Source organism: Anomaloglossus baeobatrachus, chromosome 9 (genome assembly GCF_048569485.1).
Source record: "Anomaloglossus baeobatrachus isolate aAnoBae1 chromosome 9, aAnoBae1.hap1, whole genome shotgun sequence".
NCBI classification, from domain to species: domain Eukaryota; kingdom Metazoa; phylum Chordata; class Amphibia; order Anura; family Aromobatidae; genus Anomaloglossus; species Anomaloglossus baeobatrachus.
In genome coordinates, this window is record NC_134361.1 from 179,920,541 (window position 1) to 179,940,608 (window position 20,068).

The window sequence follows — 20,068 nt, forward strand, 5'->3', positions numbered from 1 at the left end:
TCAACTAAATTACTTGATTTTTAACTAATGTGAACTTATTTTGATGAAAAAAGTCTCTTAGTTTTAGAGACACTTTGACATTTAGCCGATTGCCACACAGATCCAACACCCAAGACACCTGGCTTAAAGGGATGGTCTGCTTTTTAAAGGGAACCAGTCAGGTGCAATATGCACCCAGAACCGCGAGCAGTTCTGGGTGCATATTGCTAATCCCTGCCTAACTGTCCCAGCCTATAGTAGCATAGATAAAGAGATCTTTATAAAAAGTATTTCTAAAGATCCTTTATGATATGCTAATGAGGCCAGGGACTAGTCACAAGGGCGTTACTTCCCCCGACTAGTCCACCCTCTTAGCATGTTAATACGCCCACAGGGGTGTACTAATATGATATTCAATACCCAACATCATCAGCACCGCTGATGACTCTGGCTTTAGGCTTACTGCACATGGTCAGATGTCCCCAACACTTCCGGTCATCCATACTAGACCTCTCTGAAGCCGGGACACGTACACCTGGCTTTATAGTGCGCATGACCGGAAGTGCCGGGCATTCTGATCAGTGGTGACAGCGGACGCAGCTGTAGCCAATTAGCAACTACTGATTGGTTGCAGCGGTCACGTGTCACAGCAGCGCTAATATCACTGGAATGGCTACGGGAGAGGAGTATCCATTGTTTTTCTTTTCTATAGGGCACTGAATTGATCAAGCAGGGGTTGGTCAGTATAGAACAACCCCTTTAAAGCCCCTTTTACATAAGTGAATGATTGGGCGGGCAAAATGGTCATGTGATTTTTGCTTCCTGACCGATTGGCTCATGTAAATATGTCTGCCTGACAAGTTAGAAATTCCTCAGATCCTTAATATTGACATTAAAATAATCAATATGCTGCTGACAATAGAAAATCTACAAGTGGTAAATCCCTCCAATTACAAATGTAGAACAGTTCTTCCGATTTAATATATTGCTTACCTTATGTGCAGGGCATTGCAGGACTTTAGGTATCCATGTTTACAACCACGCAATTAGTCATAGTTAGCTAGTTACGCGTGGTTATAAGTATCCATGGTTACGACCACTCATATAGTAACAGTTAGTTAGTTACTCATGGTTGTAACCATGGATACCTAATGTCTTCCAATGCCCTGAACATGAGGTAAGAGACATAGTGAATCAGGAGAACTATACTGCATTTTTAATTGAAGGTATTGGCTAATATTATTATTATTACACCTACTACATATTGGGATAGGATCTCGGAGATGGAAATACCCCTTTAGGCTGCAATGCCCTGCACATGAGGTAAGTGACATAGATAATCAGGAGATCTATACTACATTTCTAATTGGAGGGATTTGCTAATATTATTATTATTACACCTACTACATATTGGGATAGGATCTTGGAGATGGGATTAACTCTTTAACCCTTCCTTGTGCGGACATGCAAAAAAGGACATAAGATGCTCATTTTTTTCCGTTTCCTCTACTATTTCTCTTTTAATGCACACAATTTGTTTCATCAACTAAAAAAAAAAACGAAAGGTTTTCCAGGATGGTAATATTGATGTTTTTATCTTGGAATAGGCTTTACAACTCTCACTAGCCCATCAATCAGCTGTCTCTGGAGATGGCCCTCTCATAGAGAAAATTGGCCAAACCATCGTTCGACCAACAGCCAACTAATGTGGTGGGCTTAAATGGGTTGTCGAGGCTTGGGGTTCAAGTCTGCAGTCCCACTAGGTGTAGTTAGGATTCTCCGGTGTCGGTGGCAGGATGGGGAGGTCATGTGACTGCAAGTATGCAATTTGCATATTCTGTCCACATTTCGACTAGATGTGTTTGGTCTCGCTCAATTCACTTGTATTGAGCAACTTCATGCAAGTCTAGTTGGCATGTGATTGTATGTATGCAAATTGCATAATTCCGGTTACACACCCACACCCGCCACCAGCACTGGAGAATCCTGACAGCACCCAATGCGCATGCTGTGACGATTCAGTAGAGGGTCTGCAGACTTCAACTCCATGCCTGGTCAACCCCTTTTAGAATTGGTCCAGATCTGATATTGATAGCCTAACCTAAGGATCCCTTTACAGATAGCTGTTTCAGGGGTTTTCTCCCTCATCAGTGCAGAGTAGGCTTCAGTATTTTGCTTCTTGGCGGAAAGCTAATTTGTACACCTTTTTCCCAGGCAGCCTTCATTAGTGTCATCATCTTTGGTATGAAAAAGACACCTTAAACTAGTTAGAACTGAGCATCAAATACTTGCATCTATTCCCGTTAAAGAAAATGTGTCAGCAGACTTTTGCTATGTCTTCTGCAATCAGCATAATGTAGGGGGCAGAGAGCCTGATTCCAGGAATGTATCACTTACTCAGCAGCTTACCATAGTTTCAATACAATCAGTGTTTTATCAACAGGAAATTTTCAGCACAGGACTAGATGTCACATGAAAACTAGTCCAGCTAATCTGTGTAATGCCGCCCCCACCACTGATTGACAGCTTGCTGTCAATGTACAGTGTTTACCCGGAAGCTGACAATCAGTGCTTTTGGCGAGGTTATACACAGCTCAACATTCTGAGCGCTGCTAAATATGCAAAAAAGAGAGGATGTCCAGCTCTTCAGGCAAAGAATCACGTCTTTATTTCATCATGCAGACACAGAGAATGCATGATGAAATAAAGACGTGATTCTTTGCCTGAAGAGCTGGACATCCTCTCTTTTTTGCATTTCATTGGGCTGTGGCAGTGCCTGTCCGTGCTTCAGGATGGAATCGGGATTGAGCTTTTATACGGTGAGCTGATTCATACAAATTGGATAGCTGCTAAATATGCAGCAGAGAAAACAGGGATTTAATCAAAACTGTATCAAGCAGTCCACTAAGTGATACATTGTTGAAAACAGGCTCTCTGCCCCTACAAAATGCTGCTCTCAGATTCCATAACAAAAACATGCTGACAGATTCCCTTTAAACTGAAACATAAATAAAAAAAATTGAAAGCTAAAATAAAAAAATCAAGCAAACTTTATAAAGTAGATCAGTATTCCCTTATGAAAAACATGAGGATTGCTTATATACTTTGCTTACAGTAATACCTTGACTTAAGAGTGCACCAAGTTACGAATTTTTCAAGATACAAGTGGTCACTCTGTATCTTTTTGCTTCATGATGTGAGCAGAAATATGATGAATAAACAGCTTATACTCACCTTCCCTCTGATCCCCGCAACGCAGCGTCATCATCTCCTGCAGTCAGCTGATTAGCATGTTAGTGCTGCGCTTTCACACGCTGATCAGCTGACTGCATGAGATGAAGACATCGTGCTGCGGAGCATTAGAGGGAGGGTGAGTATAATGTTTTTTTAGTCCATGGCATGATGTGGCCATGTACCAGAATGGGGGGCCATGTACCGAGATGGGTGATCATATGTACCTGGATGGGGGGGGGCTTTGTATCAGGATAAGGGGGCATGTACCAGTACGGGGGGGCCATGTACCCAAATGTGGGGCCATGTACCAAGATGGGAGATCATATGGATCAGGATGGGGATCATATGTACCAAGATGGGCGGTCATGTACCAGGTTAGGGTGTCATGTACTAGGATGGGGCGGGCCATGTACCAGAATGAGGTGCCGTGTACCAGGATGGGGGATCATATATACCAGGATGGGGTCCATGTACCAAGATTGAGATCATATATACCAGGATGAGGGCCATGTACAAGGATGGGGATCATACATGGGGGACATGTATTAAGTTAGGGGATCATATATACCAGGATGGGGGCCATGTACTAGATTGTGGGATCATATATACAAGAATGGGGGCCATGTACCAGGATGGGGATCATATATACCAGGATGGGGTCCATGTACCAAGATTGAGATCATATATACCAGGATGAGGGCCATGTACAAGGATGGGGATCATACATGGGGGCCATGTACTAAGATGAGGCATCATATATACAAGGGTTGGGGCCATGTACCAGGATGGGGATCATATATACCAGGAAGGGGGCCAGGTACTAGATTGGGAATCATATATACCAGAATAGGGGCTATGTACTAGATTAGGGGATCATATATACCAGGATGGGGGCCATGTACCAGGTTGGGGATCATATATACGGTACCAGGATGTGGGCCATATACCAGGATGAGGGGACATAAGTAGTAACTAGAACGGACTATTAGCATTTCAATTAATTTTGATGGGGAAATGTAATTTGACATAAGACCAAATTCAGCTAAGAGCTCGGTCACAGAACAAATTAAACTCATAAGTCAAGATATTACTGTATAATAGATAAATACATACTCGACACCTGAAAAAGCAGCCAAAAACATTCTTGCTCTAATCGAATGTAACTGTGAAACACAACGCTACCTCCCTGATCCTTAATCCTATTTTATTAAAGCTACATACTTCTTCAATTCTGAAAAAATGGACCATCCCAAAACTAATACGACTATTGGCAGCATTAATACAATAAATTACTCATATCATGTTCTGTCAAAGAATGAGCCCATTCATGTACATAGAGGAGGTATCAGTGCCAGAAGATGGCTTTTCATTTTGGAACAATGCGTTAATAAACAGGCCAAAAAGTAGTAACAAAAAAGAAGGAATATTCGGTAACGGAGACTTTAAAATATCCGAATAATTAGAATTTTTGAAGACAAAGCCTTCACAGTTTATCTTCTACTTTACAAATGTCAAGTTTCCAATTGAGATTATTTATTATTTTTTCCATATCTATCATTAAATCAGTATTAGTCCTACATAGTAATATATCAAGCATTACAATATGTCTTACAGGGGAAATAAGGCATCACAACTGGCTTCATACCCCCCCTTACTTTGCCATCTCTCGGTCAACAATCATAAACCTTTTCGGTCATCAAAACATTCTAGAATAATACAGGTAATATATCACAGGAGGAGGGGGATGCAGCTGCAGTTTATCTGTGCGTTTATGAGACAAAGAAGGTGGAGCAGAAGTGAAGAACATCTAAGTATTCATCCATTCATCTAGCATTGAGAAGGAAAATATGCAATAATAGACACCAACAGGAGTAAGGAAATCCCAACGTATAGGCAAGACATGATTCGAGGGGCACTACATATTCACATTGGGGGAATTTTTGTTTTCTTTCTATTTAAACTTACACTTTACATAATAAATGGATTTAACCACCAAAAATATCACATATAGACAGAATTGGTGATAAGTCGTAGAATTATAGAATCATAGAATGGTAGAGTTGGAAGGGACCTCAAGGGCCATTGGGTCCAACCCCCTGCGAGGGCAGGGTTTCTTACATCATCCCAGCTATATGTTGTCTGATGGTTAGAGGTCCCACCACTGGAAGCACCACTAGAGGTGAGCAGACCCATGTATGTTCTGATTGACTAAGTTCGGCCGGACTTTAGTTAAAAGTTCATTTAGTGACCCCGACTTGACCTGAACTTTCTCCTGAAACCCTATCTAAGTTGAAGCAGATCTAAGCTATCAGACTCGACTCTAGTAACAAGTATAATAGAAGTCAATGATTGGGCAATTTGGCTCTCTGCCCACATACAGCCAACCATAAACAGGGGTTTTCCAGAGTAGGAAGGGCAGGGCTTTTCTTGGATACAAAGCATCCTAAAATGTTGTTTGGGCCTTCAGTGAGAGCCATTCAGAGACTGCAAGTGGCTCTCATTGGTCCAAGCACCGAGCGTACCTGAGGAACCCTATGGTGAATCGAATGGTTAGCAAATGAACAGCATCCAAACTGGGACACAGACTTTTTTTCACAGACCATGTTCAGGTTTGAGTCCTGGACACCCAGCGTTCGGTACGAAACCCAACCTTTACACTTCAGGTTTGCTCATCTCTAGCCACCACCAATTACTAATACAGAGGTCTCATTTTCCTCTTCTTCTCAACTTCCTCCATGAATGGAGTAGCAAACATTTCTCATGTATGATCTTGCTTCAAATTTTCTTCCTTCCAACTCTACCATTTTATAATTCTACAATTATAGGTGAGATGATTTAAGAAAACCTGCACTAGCAGAGAATTGGACCCAATAGCCCTTGTGGTCTCTTCTAACTCTACCATTCTATGATTCCATATATATGGCTGAATGATTTAGGCTAGTTTCACACTTGCGTTGGACGGGATCCGTAGCATTGCATTGTGTGACGCATGCAACGGATGCGTTGCATATAGTGGCACAACGCATGCTACAGATCGTACAAAATAACGCAATCCGTTGTAGGTTTTTTTCCTTGACTTTACACATCTGAGCTTGCGCAGTTGTGTAAAGACAGCTGCGTTAACGGAATCCGTCAAATGACGGATTCTAACAGAATCCGCCACCATAGGCGTCCATTATAAAAACAACGGACGCCGACGGAATCCTGCAGGTTGCGTTTTTTTGACACTGCGCCAAGTGCAGAAAAATGCTACATGCAGCGTTCCATCCGCCCGACGCTCACTGACGGTCAGCGTCAAAACAACTGATGCGCTGCGGGGCGGATGCAATGCAAGACCATCCGTTGCTATCCGTAGCTAATAGAAGTCTATGAGGAATATAACGGTTTCCTGTAACGGTTACCGTAATTCCTCAAGGCTGCGGATAGCAACGGATCCCGTCCAACGCAAGTGTGAAACTAGCCTTAGAAAAACCTGCCCTCGCAGAGAATTGGACCCAATAGCCCTTGTGGTCTCTTCCAACTCTACCATTCTATGATTCCATACAAAAGGCTGGGATAATTTAGAAAAAACTGCCTTCGCAGGGACTTGGACCTGATGGTCCTTGTGGTACCTTCCAACTCTAGTATTCTATGATTGCATACATATGACTGGGATGATTTAGGAAAACCTGAACTTGCAAGGAGTTGGACCCAATGACCCTTGAGGTCTCTTCCAACTCTATCATTCTATGATTCCATACATATTGCTGGGATGATTTAGAAAAACCTGCCCTAGCAGAGAATTGGACCCAATAGCCCTTGTGGTCTCTTCCAACTCTACCATTCTATGATTCCATACAAAAGGCTGGGATAATTTAGGAAAGTCTGCACTCACAGGGAGTTGGACTTGATGGCTCTTGAGGTCTCTTCCAACCCTACCATTCTATGATTTTATTGATGCCAATAGCTATCATGGCTAACTAGGTCAAAGACGCTTAAAGCTACTCAATGCTACTATGCTACTACTTTTATTTATGCAAGAAGTGAAGAAGAATGAGGCAACAAGACTCCTATTTTAGTGATTAGTGAGGATTTCAGTGGAGGAACTCCTAACAATCAGATATTTTTCTCCTAATCTATGGACATGTGAATCCCTTTGGTGGTAAAACCCCCTTAATGTTTTGAATAATTAACAACATTCCTAAATGAACCAATAATTTTGCATTTTTTTCACTAATTCACAAAACACACACAAGATAGCCAACCTTAATTCAGAATAAGACAAAGGCAATGCTTACCTGTAAGGTGACTTTGGATCAAAGCAAGTCTTTGTGACATCTGTGACATTGGGATTACAACAAGCTCCACCATCATAATCCAATTCTTCAATGTTGCAATCCATATCGCAAATGCTGTTTTGCTTCCGGCTGGAGTACAAACAAGAGGTTCGCCCACGACAATCCCCACCATCATATCCAGTAAGTTTATGATTGCATTCTGGATCACACTCGGTGCTGCCGATCTTTGTAATGTCACAGTTAGTAAGGATAAGTCGGTATCGTAGAAAGGAGTCATTTCTTTCTAACACATTTAGTTCCCAAGTGATGTTGTAGGGGTTGAAAGCTTCATTGAGCTTCTTATGCTGAAGCTCGATTTGTTCTTTGGTTACTGTTGGGTTTTCATGGTTGTCATCAAACACGTTGACCACTGTATAACGTACAACTCTGGGTCGCTGGAAACCTACAACTTTGTTGTAACTAGATATCACATCCAGATTGTCACAAAGAGTTTGCCCACACTGGGGAAGATCTAAATTTGTGTCCAAGGATGAAACATGGAGATAGATGTTTTCTGTTTGTGGCATTTTACCATATTTACCATCTACGCGAAACCATTTGCTGTTCACATTCTCAAAGCTATCCTGAAGAGCAAGTTGAGGTAGAGAAGTGCTCAGTCCATGAAATGCCTGGCCCATATCCAACAATAGTTCCTTCTGGGTTCGAGCTATTTTCCAAAGCCTAAATTGTTCCATGTAGCCTCTGTAGTTTTGATTTAGAGCATTTCCACCAATCATTAGGGTTTTACATTTGCGAGCAAAAGTGCTGAAGACTGGGCCAACTTGTTCACTACTTGTTGCCACTTGTGCCCCATTGACATAGAGTTTCAATATGCGGCCATTGTAAGTTACAGATAGATGAATCCACTGATTCGGGAGGTAGTTGCGATGAGCAGTGATGGTCGTCATTTTGCGAGCACGATCTGTCTTTAAGGAGAAGAAATAGCGTGGATCTCTTGTACCCTGGTCACTCATGGCCTCGATTCCGAGTACCCATCCACGGTCATGAGAAGAATAAGTACATTTGTCATAAAGTCCTAAGTGTCCCCAGAAAAGAAAAACATATAAATAAGAGTAGTACATACTTTATTACAAACATATTTTGCTAAACAAATACCACAAAAATATAAAAAAATCTACAAATAAGCATTATAAAGGAACCTGTCAGCAGGATTTCACACCCAAAACTATTTATATGTGTATATACTATAGTTCTTTCAAAGACAAATCCAAAAATCCCTTTACATGGTCAGTCCAATCACTTTTTACTGAGAAATCAGTGATTGAGTTGATATGTAAATGAGACCGAAGAACTATTTGTATATCTGAAGCCTCCGTCACTCCAGCTCTATTCCCCACCCATCTAAGCCTCTTCCTGCCTGATTATTGGCTCCTTTGCCTGATGTCATACAGCATAGGGGTTTTGATCCAAGTAGTAGGAGACAGCTCCGGGAGGGGAATAGAGCTGTACTGATGGAGCTTTAAGATCCACAAATATCTCATCAGCCTCATTTGAATATCCTCTGCGAGAAATTGAATTAATATGCAAATAAGGCTGAAAGAGTATGGTAGATCTGAAGCATCTGTCACTCCAGCTCTATTCCACACCCATCTAAGCCTCTTCCTGCCTGATTATTGGCTCCTTTGCCTGATGTCATACAGCATAGGGGTTTTGAACCAAGTAGTAGGAGACAGCTTCAGGAGGGGAATAGAGCTGTACTGATGAAGGTTTAAGATCCACAAATATCTCATCAGCCTCATTTGAATATCCTCTGCGAGAAATTGAATTAATATGCAAATGAGGCTGAAAGAGTATGGTAGATCTGAAGCATCTGTCACTCCAGCTCTATTCCCCACCCAACTAAGCCTCTTCCTGCCTGACTATTGGCTGCTTTGCCTGATGTCATGCAGCATAGGGGTTTTGAACCAAGTAATAGGAGACAGCTCCAGGAGGGGAATAGAGCTGTACTGATGGAGGTTTAAGATCCACAAATATCTCATCAGCCTCATTTGAATATCCTCTGCGAGAAATTGAATTAATATGCAAATGAGGCTGAAAGAGTATGGTAGATCTGAAGCATCTGTCACTCCAGCTCTATTCCCCACCCAACTAAGCCTCTTCCTGCCTGACTATTGGCTCCTTTGCCTGATGTCATACAGCATAGGGGTTTTGAACCAAGTAGTAGGAGACAGCTCCGGGAGGGGAATAGAGCTGTACTGATGGAGGTTTAAGATCCACAAATATCTCATCAGCCTCATTTGAATATCCTCTGCGAGAAATTGAATTAATATGCAAATGAGGCTGAAAGAGTATGGTAGATCTGAAGCATGTGTCACTCCAGCTCTATTCCCCACCCAACTAAGCCTCTTCCTGTCTGGCTATTGGCTTCTTGGCCTGATGTCATACAGCATAGGGGTTTTGAACCAAGTAGTAGGAGACAGCTCCGGGAGGGGAATAGAGCTGGAGTGACGGAGGTTTCAGATCTACAAATATCTCTTTAGCCTCATTTGAATATCCTCTGCGAGAAATTGAATTAACATACAAATGAGGCTGAAGGACTATGTTAGATCTGAAGCCTCTTTTGCCTGAACTCCCACAGCACAGAGGCTGTCAGTCAAGCAGGAGGAGGCGGAGCGCGGCGGGGAATGGAGCTGGAGTGACAGAGGCTTCAGATCTACCATAGCTCTTCAGCCACATTTTTCATATCAATTCAAATTATGATTTCTCAGTAATTGGAAGAATTCAGTAATGGAAGCTACATGTGCTTATAAGTAGTTTGGAGGTTGATATGTAACTGAGAGATTCCCTTCAATATATTTTATAGTTCTCCTATTAGGCTTTAATCCATTTTAGCTTCAATGTTATGGGCATAATACCAGAATTTTCTTCTGAAGCATACCTGATATTATCACAAAACCTGTTTACTTCTGTATCAAAGGTTTATTTGTTGCAGCCATTATGTAGATGCTAAAAAAACTCCTGATCTAAGGCTGTGTAAAATCAAGCAAGGACCCAATTAATATTGTATCCATAGAAATCTATGTAACGCCACTGTAATTCCCTATGACTCAAGTCTCCATTATTACTTTTTGTATAAAACAGACGAAAAAATAATTCTGCCATTGGGCACTGTACTTTGGAGGTAACATTTCTGTAAAATGGTGCCATACAGAGTTTCCATACCATAGTACAAGGGCTGCCTATAAGTCTGTAGTATAGCTTCGCTGGGACTTTAGACAAGTCAATTTTTGGGGGATTCTCTCTGGGAGATATGTTGATTTCTCACCCCTGAATGTGCATTTGGATGCCGGGGCCCCATCTAGTAATGCCGTATCCTGGCAAAATGCAGAACGCACCTTCCATAAATGCTCTTTCTTGGAGCTTTTTTGAGGTTTTATTGGCACCTAGGAGATTTGCCAACTGCTCTAGAAGATGGGAGCTCTTCCATTATTTGGGAGTCATCAGGACATTCTGGAAGGGTCTAAGCACACAACTCATGAGGGCTAAAGCTGGGTTCACACATAGTGACAGCGACAACGACATCGCTGTTACGTCACCATTTTCTGTGACGTAACAGCGACCTTGTAAGTCGCTGTTATGATCGCTGCTTAGCTGTCAAACACAGCGACGCAGCAGCGATCATAACGTCGCTACATGTGCAGAGAGCAGGGAGCCGCGCACACTGCTTAGCGCTGGCTCCCTGCTCTCCTAGCTACAGTACACATAGGGTTAATTACCCGATGTGTACTGCAGCTACATGTCACAGTGCAGAGAGCAGGGAGCCGCGCACACTGCTTAGCGCTGGCTCCTTGCTCTCCTAGCTACAGTACACATAGGGTTAATTAACCCGATGTGTACTGCAGCTACATGTCACAGTGCAGAGAGCAGGGAGCCGCGCACACTGCTTAGCGCTGGCTCCTTGCTCTCCTAGCTACAGTACACATAGGGTTAATTACCCGATGTGTACTGCAGCTACATGTGCACAGAGCAGGAGCCGGCACTAGCAGCAAGAGCGGCAGAGGCTGGTAACGAAGGTAAATATCGGGTAACCAGGGAAAGGTCTTCCCTTGGTTACCCAATGTTTACCTTGGTTACAGCTTTCTGCAGCTGCCAGACGCCGGCTCCTGCTCCCTGCTCGCTTCATTTCGTCGCTCTCTCGCTGTCACACACAGTGATGTTTGCTTCACAGCGGGAGAGCGACGACGAAAAAATGAAGCTGGACATACAGCAACAAGCAACGACCTCACAGCAGGGGCCAGCAACGGGACGTCGCTGCAACGTCACAGAAAATTGTGACGTAGCAGCGACGTCGTTTTCGTCGTCGCTGTGTGTGACACCACCTTAATAGTGTAATCTAGTAAATATAATAAGTAATCAACAAACATATTATTACTGATGAGCGAACATGCTTTGGCACTGCTTGTCACTCAATCGAGCATCATGGTGCTCGAATACCAGAGGAGCTAGGCTGAGAACTGAGGTTGCTCGGATATATCGTACATGAAACAAAGACTACAACGCACAGGCTCACTTCAGTGCATGATATGTGCAGGCACCCCAGCGAGTGCCATTTATAGTCTCCGAAAGGCTCTCCCGGGGGATAAAACAAAGGTTCTCAGACATAGTATGACCCCAAAAAAAACACCCTCCCACTATAAATGCTCTGTTTATGGCTGGCTGTATGTGGGCAGAGCCCCGAATAGGCCAATCATTGGCTTTCCATAATGCTCATTACTCTCGTCGAGCTTGTCCAAGGGTTTGACTTGCTCAAATTCAGTAATGAGCATTCGATCATTTTAGTTCTCGCCCATCACAACTTGTGATGGATAGACCAGGACTGTAAAAGTCTGGATCCCAGTGGCTTCAAAAGTATCTGGGTGCCGAGCGCAGGCCCAGAGTCCGCAGGTAACTCTGGCTAATGATGCAGATCTGACAACTCAGGAAATAAAAACAAATAAAATAAAAATAAAAATAAAGCATGCGCGCTATACTTAAGAAGACTCCAGTGGGCTGTAATTGCTTCTGGGCCTCTGTGAGCACAGCTGGGGACTGAAGCCTGTAGCCGTATGCTTTATCTGTGCTGGGTATCATAATACATCAATTTTTAAAAAACTTTTTACTTTAATCTACAGTGACCCGCAGACATGGTTTGTGATTTCAAGCAGTCAAACGCTGTCACACCGGTTGGGCCAACCAATCACAGACGCCAGGACTGACGATGGGTGGAAAAAGAGTGAATATGTATGAGGCTAATGAGCAGCCCCAGAAGAAGAGTGAGTGGCCCAGAAACAGTTGCAGATGCACCGGAGACTCGGAAACTATAGCGCACAGATGCCAGGACTGCTGGTGGGCGGAGAAAGAGTGAATATGTATGAGGCTAATGAGTAGCCCCAGAAGAAGAGTGAGCGGCCCAGAAATAGTTGCAGATGCACCGGAGACTCGGAAACTATAGCGCACAGACACCAGGATTGCCGGTCGGCGGAGAAAGAGTGAATATGTATGAGGCTAATGAGCAGCCCCAGAAGAAGAGTGAGTGTCCCGGAAACAGTTGCAGATGCACCAGAGACTCGGAAACTATAGCGCACAGACGCCAGGACTGCCGGTGGGTGGAGAAAGAGTAAATATGTATGAGGCTAATGAGCAGCCTAAGAAGAAGAGTGAGCGGCCCGGAAACAGTAGACGCACCGGAGACTCGGAAACTATAGCGCACTTGCTCTAATCCACCTATCCCTTCTATCACCATTTTCAAGTGATGGATTCTGAGCCCCATTGAACTATATTGGGACCGGCTTCCAGTCATATACCTGGGATGTATTCTGGGATGCAACCGTTTTCTTTCTTTTTTTTTTAAATCCGGATAGACCCAGTCATATACTGGATATCTACGAGTTCGCCCATCACTAATCACTACAAATTATCAATTTATCCCATCTTTTTTAGGCAACATAAACCTCATATCTGCTCTTCTATCTCTTATGCCCCGTTGACCTCAAGTTGGACCATGTGACTAGAAAAGCTGATGGGTCAACACGGTCTTCACAGATCATATGTGTATTTTTACCAGTGTGCGTAAATGCATGTGATCTCGTTTAGCAAATCAAAATCAAATGGGATAAAACCTAATTACTGCCGGAGTGGAAAGGTGATGATGTAAAAATGTTTGATTTAATAAACAAAATATCTGGCGCTCATAGAAAACGTAAAGTAGTAAAATATGTGGGGAAGGAATGTGCCTCAAATAGCTGCTATTACACTACACACATGGGGTTTCACTGCAACCTAGTAACAGCCAGATGTCAAGTAGGCGAGATAAGCTTTGTTCTTCCAAAGCCTCCTATGTACTTCAGCTGAAGAAGCATGGCATTTCACATGTATGTTAGTAATATCGTGTACTAAATATGCGAGTTTACTAAGGACAAACTGTTGTGAACATTTGATTCACATTTTAATGCACATATATTACGCATATGTGAGAAAAATAAAACATATGATATCGAGGTTTCAAGAATCTAGCCAAATAACAAGTAATCTCAAGCTCTTTTGAGTAACAGTAAAGAATATCTGTCAGTAACTTTGACCCCTCAAAACTAGACAGTTTCTAGACTATAGTTTATATACTATAGTTATAAAATTGCCCCTCTGCCATTAAAAAAGTATTTTTTTCTTTTCATGGTACTCTAACTTTTTTTATGTACAGAACACTGATGAAGAAAGGACGAAACACGCGTTGGGTTTTCAGGGACTTTACAACACCTCAGTTAGTACATGAATGTTCTTATCAATATGAAGTATTAACTATTAAAACTGTTCTCACGTTGCACTTTTTTGTTGAATTTGTGGTGAAACTACCTTTATTTAACCATGTGCTGTAAACAAATAGCACACCGAAAACACAGACAAACAATGCAGCAAAAATGCAAAAAAAACCCTGCTTTTTGTAATTTATTTACTGCCAAGAGATCAGGTTTTGATGCAGAAAAAAGTGCAGCAAAAACGCAACTTGTGAACACAGACTTAAGGTGCATTCAGACGACCGTATAAATCTGTCTGAGATGAGACCTCAATGCTCAGACTGGCCACACATCACCTGGGCATGACATCTGCATAGAAATATATGAAGCTGTCACACTAGGGTTGGGAGACACACGACCAGTCCAAGCATTATAGACTGATCTTGGCCTCATTTATATAGTCTTCTGAATGCACCCTTAAACTGATGGGAAAAGTACTCTGTCAACTGTGGAAGCAGTCACTATGTCCAGTGCTAGATGACTGTCAAAAAATATTCCAAACATAAGTACTTGGATGCAAGTGAGGAATCGTAATTATTTTTTTTTAATTTGCCACGTGCCACGATGTCAAATGTCCAATAGGCGATTTCTAACAGTAAACAGTCTCTATTTAGTAATCACTCATCCATCAAGTAATAACCATCAGGGAGGCGTCTGGCTCCAAATTTATTCTGTATCAGAACAATGACCCCAATCATACAGCCAATGTCATTAAGAACGATCATTAGGGTAAAGACGAATAAGGAGTCCTGGAAGTGATGATATGGCTTAGTTTGGGGTGGAAACCTAACAGATTCCCTTTAAGAACAAGAGGTGAAGAAGAACAAAAGGTGATGGTCCAGCCCCCACAGAGCCCTGTAGGTGATGATCCAGGCCCTGCAGAGCCCTGATCTCACATCATCCAGTCTGCCTGGAATTACAGGAAGAACCAGAAGGATCTGCACAAGCCTCATACACAGAAGATCTGTGGTTAGTTCTTCAACATGTTTTGGACAACCTTCCTATCTGAGTTCCTAAAAAAACTGTGCGCAAGTGTATCAAGGAGAAATAAACTCAAAGGACAGTCACCAAATATTGAGGTGATTTAGATTTCTCTTTTGATCATTCACTTTGAATGATTGTTTATTGATAAAAATAAGTGATTAACATTTCTATTTTTCTGAAATATTTTTTCAATACCTCTCCAAAACTTTTGCTAAATACTGTATGTTAACAGGACTAGCCGATGTATACCTCTGAGTGTAGTCTCCAGCCTATGCTACAATAAGGACACATGATGGAACACGCCACTATATATATAAATATATAATATATAATAATAATAATATAAATATATATATTTTTTTTATTATATATATATATATGTATATATATATATATATATATATATATATATATATATATATAAAATAAATATATATAAAACGTTGTGAAGGACATATGAATCATGCTGCATACAAGGTTATCCTGGAAAAGCAGTTGCTTCCTTCTGCTCAGGCAATGTTTTCCAACTCTGAGGACTGTTTTTTTTCCACCAGGACAATGCGCCATGCCACACAGCTAGGTCAATCAATGTGTGGATGAAGGACCACCATATCAAAACCCTGTCTCCAGGGTTTTGATGTGGTGGTCCTTCATCAAAAGCTAGCCCAGTCTCCAGACCTGAACCCCATAAAAAAACCTATGGAATGTAATCAAGAAGAAAATGGATAGTCACAAGCCATCAAACAAAGAAGAACTGCTTAAACCTTTGCACCAGGGGTGACATAAGGTCACCCAAAAGCAGTGTAAAGACTGGTGGAAAGCATGCCAAGACGTATGAAAGCTGTGATCAAAAATCATGGTTATTCCACAAAATATTGATTTCTGAACTCTTCCTGAGGTAAAACATTATTAGCATTGTTCTTTCTAAATGATTGTGAACTTGTTTTCTTTGCATTATGTGAGGTCTGAAAGCAATGCATTTTTTTTTATTTTGACCATTTCTCATTATCAGAAAATAAATAAAAAATGTATTGCTTGGAAATTCGGAAACATATTGTCAGTAGTTTATAGAATAAAAGAACAATTTACATGTTACTCAAAAATATACCTATAAAGAGAAAAATCAGAAAAGCTGACAATTTTACAGTGGTCTCTTAATTTTTGCCAGAGCTCTATATATATATATATATATATACATATATATATATATATATATATATGTATATATAGGAAAGAAGTCAACACCTAGTCCGAGAACCTGACTAGAGCCCTGTGGACTGGATAAGTATGACATTCAGTATGTGTCACAAGCGTTCCCGGGCTATAGGGAACAGAGCTTAGATATACTGTAGTGGTTACTTGCCGTGGATATATAGACTGCAGCTGGTACAATATCATTTTTAGACTTTCAAATAAATTAGCTCGAACACTAGGTCATATCATTACCTCCGTCCAAACAGAACATGTTAGAGATCACACAACAATCCATTGACAAACAGACTTCAGGGTCAAGGCTACTGTTTTCTCAAAATAATGTGCGTTGCGTCATTGTAATAATTATTCAATCAGTTGATAATGTATAATTGTGCCTTATTTTCTCATTTCTTACATCTGCTTAACTCATGAGTTGCCGTGGGAAAAAAAAAACGTAACATGGTGAATGTGCCACTATTGGTATAGATTATTTACAAGGGAAGGTCAGGATTAGTTTAGGAGTTTAGTAAAGGCAGAGCTATTAGAATTAAGAGTATGTCCTAGTCATAGGTAGCAGTCACTGAGAAAACACATTATAATGGCACTGTGCTTCACTCCATTTCAGTCATCGTACAGTTCACCAACCATGGCTTCTTTTCAGTGGCTTAATGTCCCACTATGAACACGCACAGGCTGAGCAGAACCTCAATCCACCCTGGTCTGTTCCAGTCATCGGTTCGCGGTGCAGCACTGAGCAGACACTACTGTTGTCCAATCTTGGGGTTCACTGGCCAAGATTGGAGAATAAAGGGGGCTTTACACGCTACGATATCGTTAATGTTTGATCGTCGGGGTCACATTGTTAGTGACGCACATCCGGCGTCATTAACGATATCGCAGCGTGTGATACTTACCAGCGACCTTAGGCGACCTCAAAAATGGTGAAAATCGTTCACCATGGAGAGGTCGTCCCAAAGTAAAAAATCGGTAAGGGTTGTTTAGCGTTGTGATTCATCGTTCATGCGGCAGCACACATCGCTATGTGTGACACCGCAGGAGCGAGGAACGTCTCCTTACCTGCCACCGGCCCCAATGCGGAAGGAAGAGGTGGGCGGGATGTTTACATCACGCTCAGCTCCGCCCCTCCGCTTTGATTGGCCGGCCGCTGTGTGACGTTGCGGTGACGTCGCTGTGATGCCGAACGTCCCTCCCCCTTGAAGGAGGGATTGTTCGGCAGTCACAGCGACGCCGCCGACCAGGTAAGTACGTGTGACGCTACCGTAGCGATAATGTTCGCTACGGCAGCGATCACAAACAATCGCATGCACGACAGGGGCGGGTACTTACATGCTCGATATCACTACAAATTGCTAGCGATATCGCTACCATGTCAAGCCCCCTTTATAGTGTCACAGGTGTGTCACATGTGACAGACAATCATGTGGTTTCTGGCCATAGAAGGTCACAGCGTTTGGCTGCGCAGAATGCTCTCTGACTTTTATTATTATTTTTGCTTGGTTTTCATACCTTTCCATCTCTCTCCCTTTTGAACCCAGCAGGAGCTCGCCTTCCACCTAGTTGTTGATTGTCAGTATTCCTTTGGTGTTTAAATACCCCTTCCTTCCTTTGGACTGGTGCTAGTAAAATTTTCAGTTCATTCAAGCCTTGGTTGCAAACAGGAGGCTTGTACTCCTCTGTGGTACTGTTGATGAAAACTCTGCAGAACTTCTACCTGAGTCATCTGTAGATAAGTAGTTCATGCTTTTCCCCTGTGTGTCCTTGAGTCTTCTATAGTTGTTTAGTGGTGTTCATGAAGAGCGCATCCCATCCATTCCTTGTTTAGGGATACCTAGGGAAACTTAGGGTCAGGTATCCTGCTTGGCACATAGGTGTGGAACCAATCTAAGGTGGTGAGGGACCCCAGGGACTAGCAGTAGGTTCGGTCAGGGGTCACCATATAGACACAGGGGTCCCCTTCCCTTTCGCCATGCACTTGGTTCTTCCCCGTACCAAGTATGACAAGTAGTGCCTGCTCTTTACTGCACCACGGGCCATTGACTGGAACAGAACCGGGGCGATGTACCATGACAATGATATTTTCACCTTTCACCGATGACTACTCCCTACAAAATGGACATACGCTGGATGATAATTATAAACTCTAGCCTGTTCTACCTTTAATAAAAAGTTCCACTTAATAATGTATACTAGTATTTTATCTATAATGATGACTAAACTGTTGTTTAGTTTCTTTTATGTATTTTATGCATATATTTATGGTTATTTTCTTCAATTATATAACATTTATTTGCAGAATTTTAGAGAGATTTTTTTTCTTGCAGTTAAAGACAAATTTTCAAAATTGGGAGTTATCCTCTTTCTGTGGAATATCCCATATTCAATAGATAGGGGATAAACTCCCAATCACTGGGGTAGTGACTGCTTAGACCCCATTGAATGAAAAGCCCAAGGTGAAAGGAGTGGAGGTTGATCATGCGCACTGCCGTTCCCTTCAATCTTAATCTGATTGTCGGTGATAGTCGAGAGCTGCTCTCGTCTGGTCATTCATCGTCACTCTCATAAGAATGTGTAAAACAGGTTCCTGGAATGCAACGGCACAGTAATGGTGACTCAGTGATAACTCACAAGTACTTATTTTACAGAAATAAAGAGTTGACAGTGCTAAAAAATAAAACAGAAACAATATAAACAACAAAATGTAAATGCAATATCTTACACTGAGCTATTAAAAACTCTAATTGACAGGTATCACCTAGAATTAACCCAACTCTGGACATTCTGTTGGGGGAAAGTCAGTGTCATTATAATTGGTCACCACTTTCAGTTACCTACATGAAACAGTATAATATAAAATAACAGAATAAAACAGCACACAATGCCTAACGAAGAAATTCACCAAGGTTCAGGTCCAATTCTAGTAACTTTTCTTAATTAGTATCATACATTTGAGCAGAAGGTAAAGGCCCTGCTCACTCAGCAGTTCTATCTTCTGGGTCCGGTAATCGGCGTCTGATCTTCAGTGCTTGACCTGTAAAGAGCAGTTCTCAGTATTTGGTCTTCGATGCTTGACCGGCAAAGTCTGGTTCTCGATTCCTGGTCTTAGGTGATTGACCTGCAAAGACCAATTCTTAGTATTCAGTCTTCGGTGCTTGACCGGCGAAGTCTGGTTCTTGGTCTTCGGTGCTTGACCTGCAAAGACTGGGTCTTGGTATTCAGTCTTCGGTGCTTGACCACCAAAGTCGGCTCTTGGTTCCTGGTCTTTGGTGCTTGACCTGCAAAGAATGGCTCTCAATGTTCAGTCTTCAGTGCATGACCAGTGAAGTCTAGTTCTTGGTTTCTGGTCTTTGAAGCTTGACCGCCGAAGTCTGGTTCTTGGTCTTCAGTGATTGACCAACAAAGTCTGTTCTTGGTTCCTGGTCTTTGGTGCTTGACTTGGAATGAATGGTTCTTGATATTCAGTCTTCGGTGCTTGACCAGTGAAGTCTAGTTCTTGGTTCTTGGTCTTCGATGCTTGACTGGAGAAGGCTGATTCTTGGTTTCAGGTTCAGA

At 42.1% G+C, this 20,068-nt stretch overlaps 1 protein-coding gene across 2 annotated transcripts in view; it reads right to left on the reverse strand.

Moving 5' to 3' along the window:
• Positions 1-20,068, reverse strand: part of PAPPA (pappalysin 1) — a 554,424-nt gene that overhangs the window by 479,317 nt on the left and 55,039 nt on the right. For both annotated transcript variants that reach the window (XM_075324089.1, XM_075324088.1), the window contains exon 2: positions 7,491-8,565. In XM_075324089.1, the coding sequence (XP_075180204.1) occupies positions 7,491-8,503 (1,013 nt within the window). In that variant the 5' untranslated portion in view covers positions 8,504-8,565. The remainder of the gene's footprint in view (positions 1-7,490; positions 8,566-20,068) is intronic.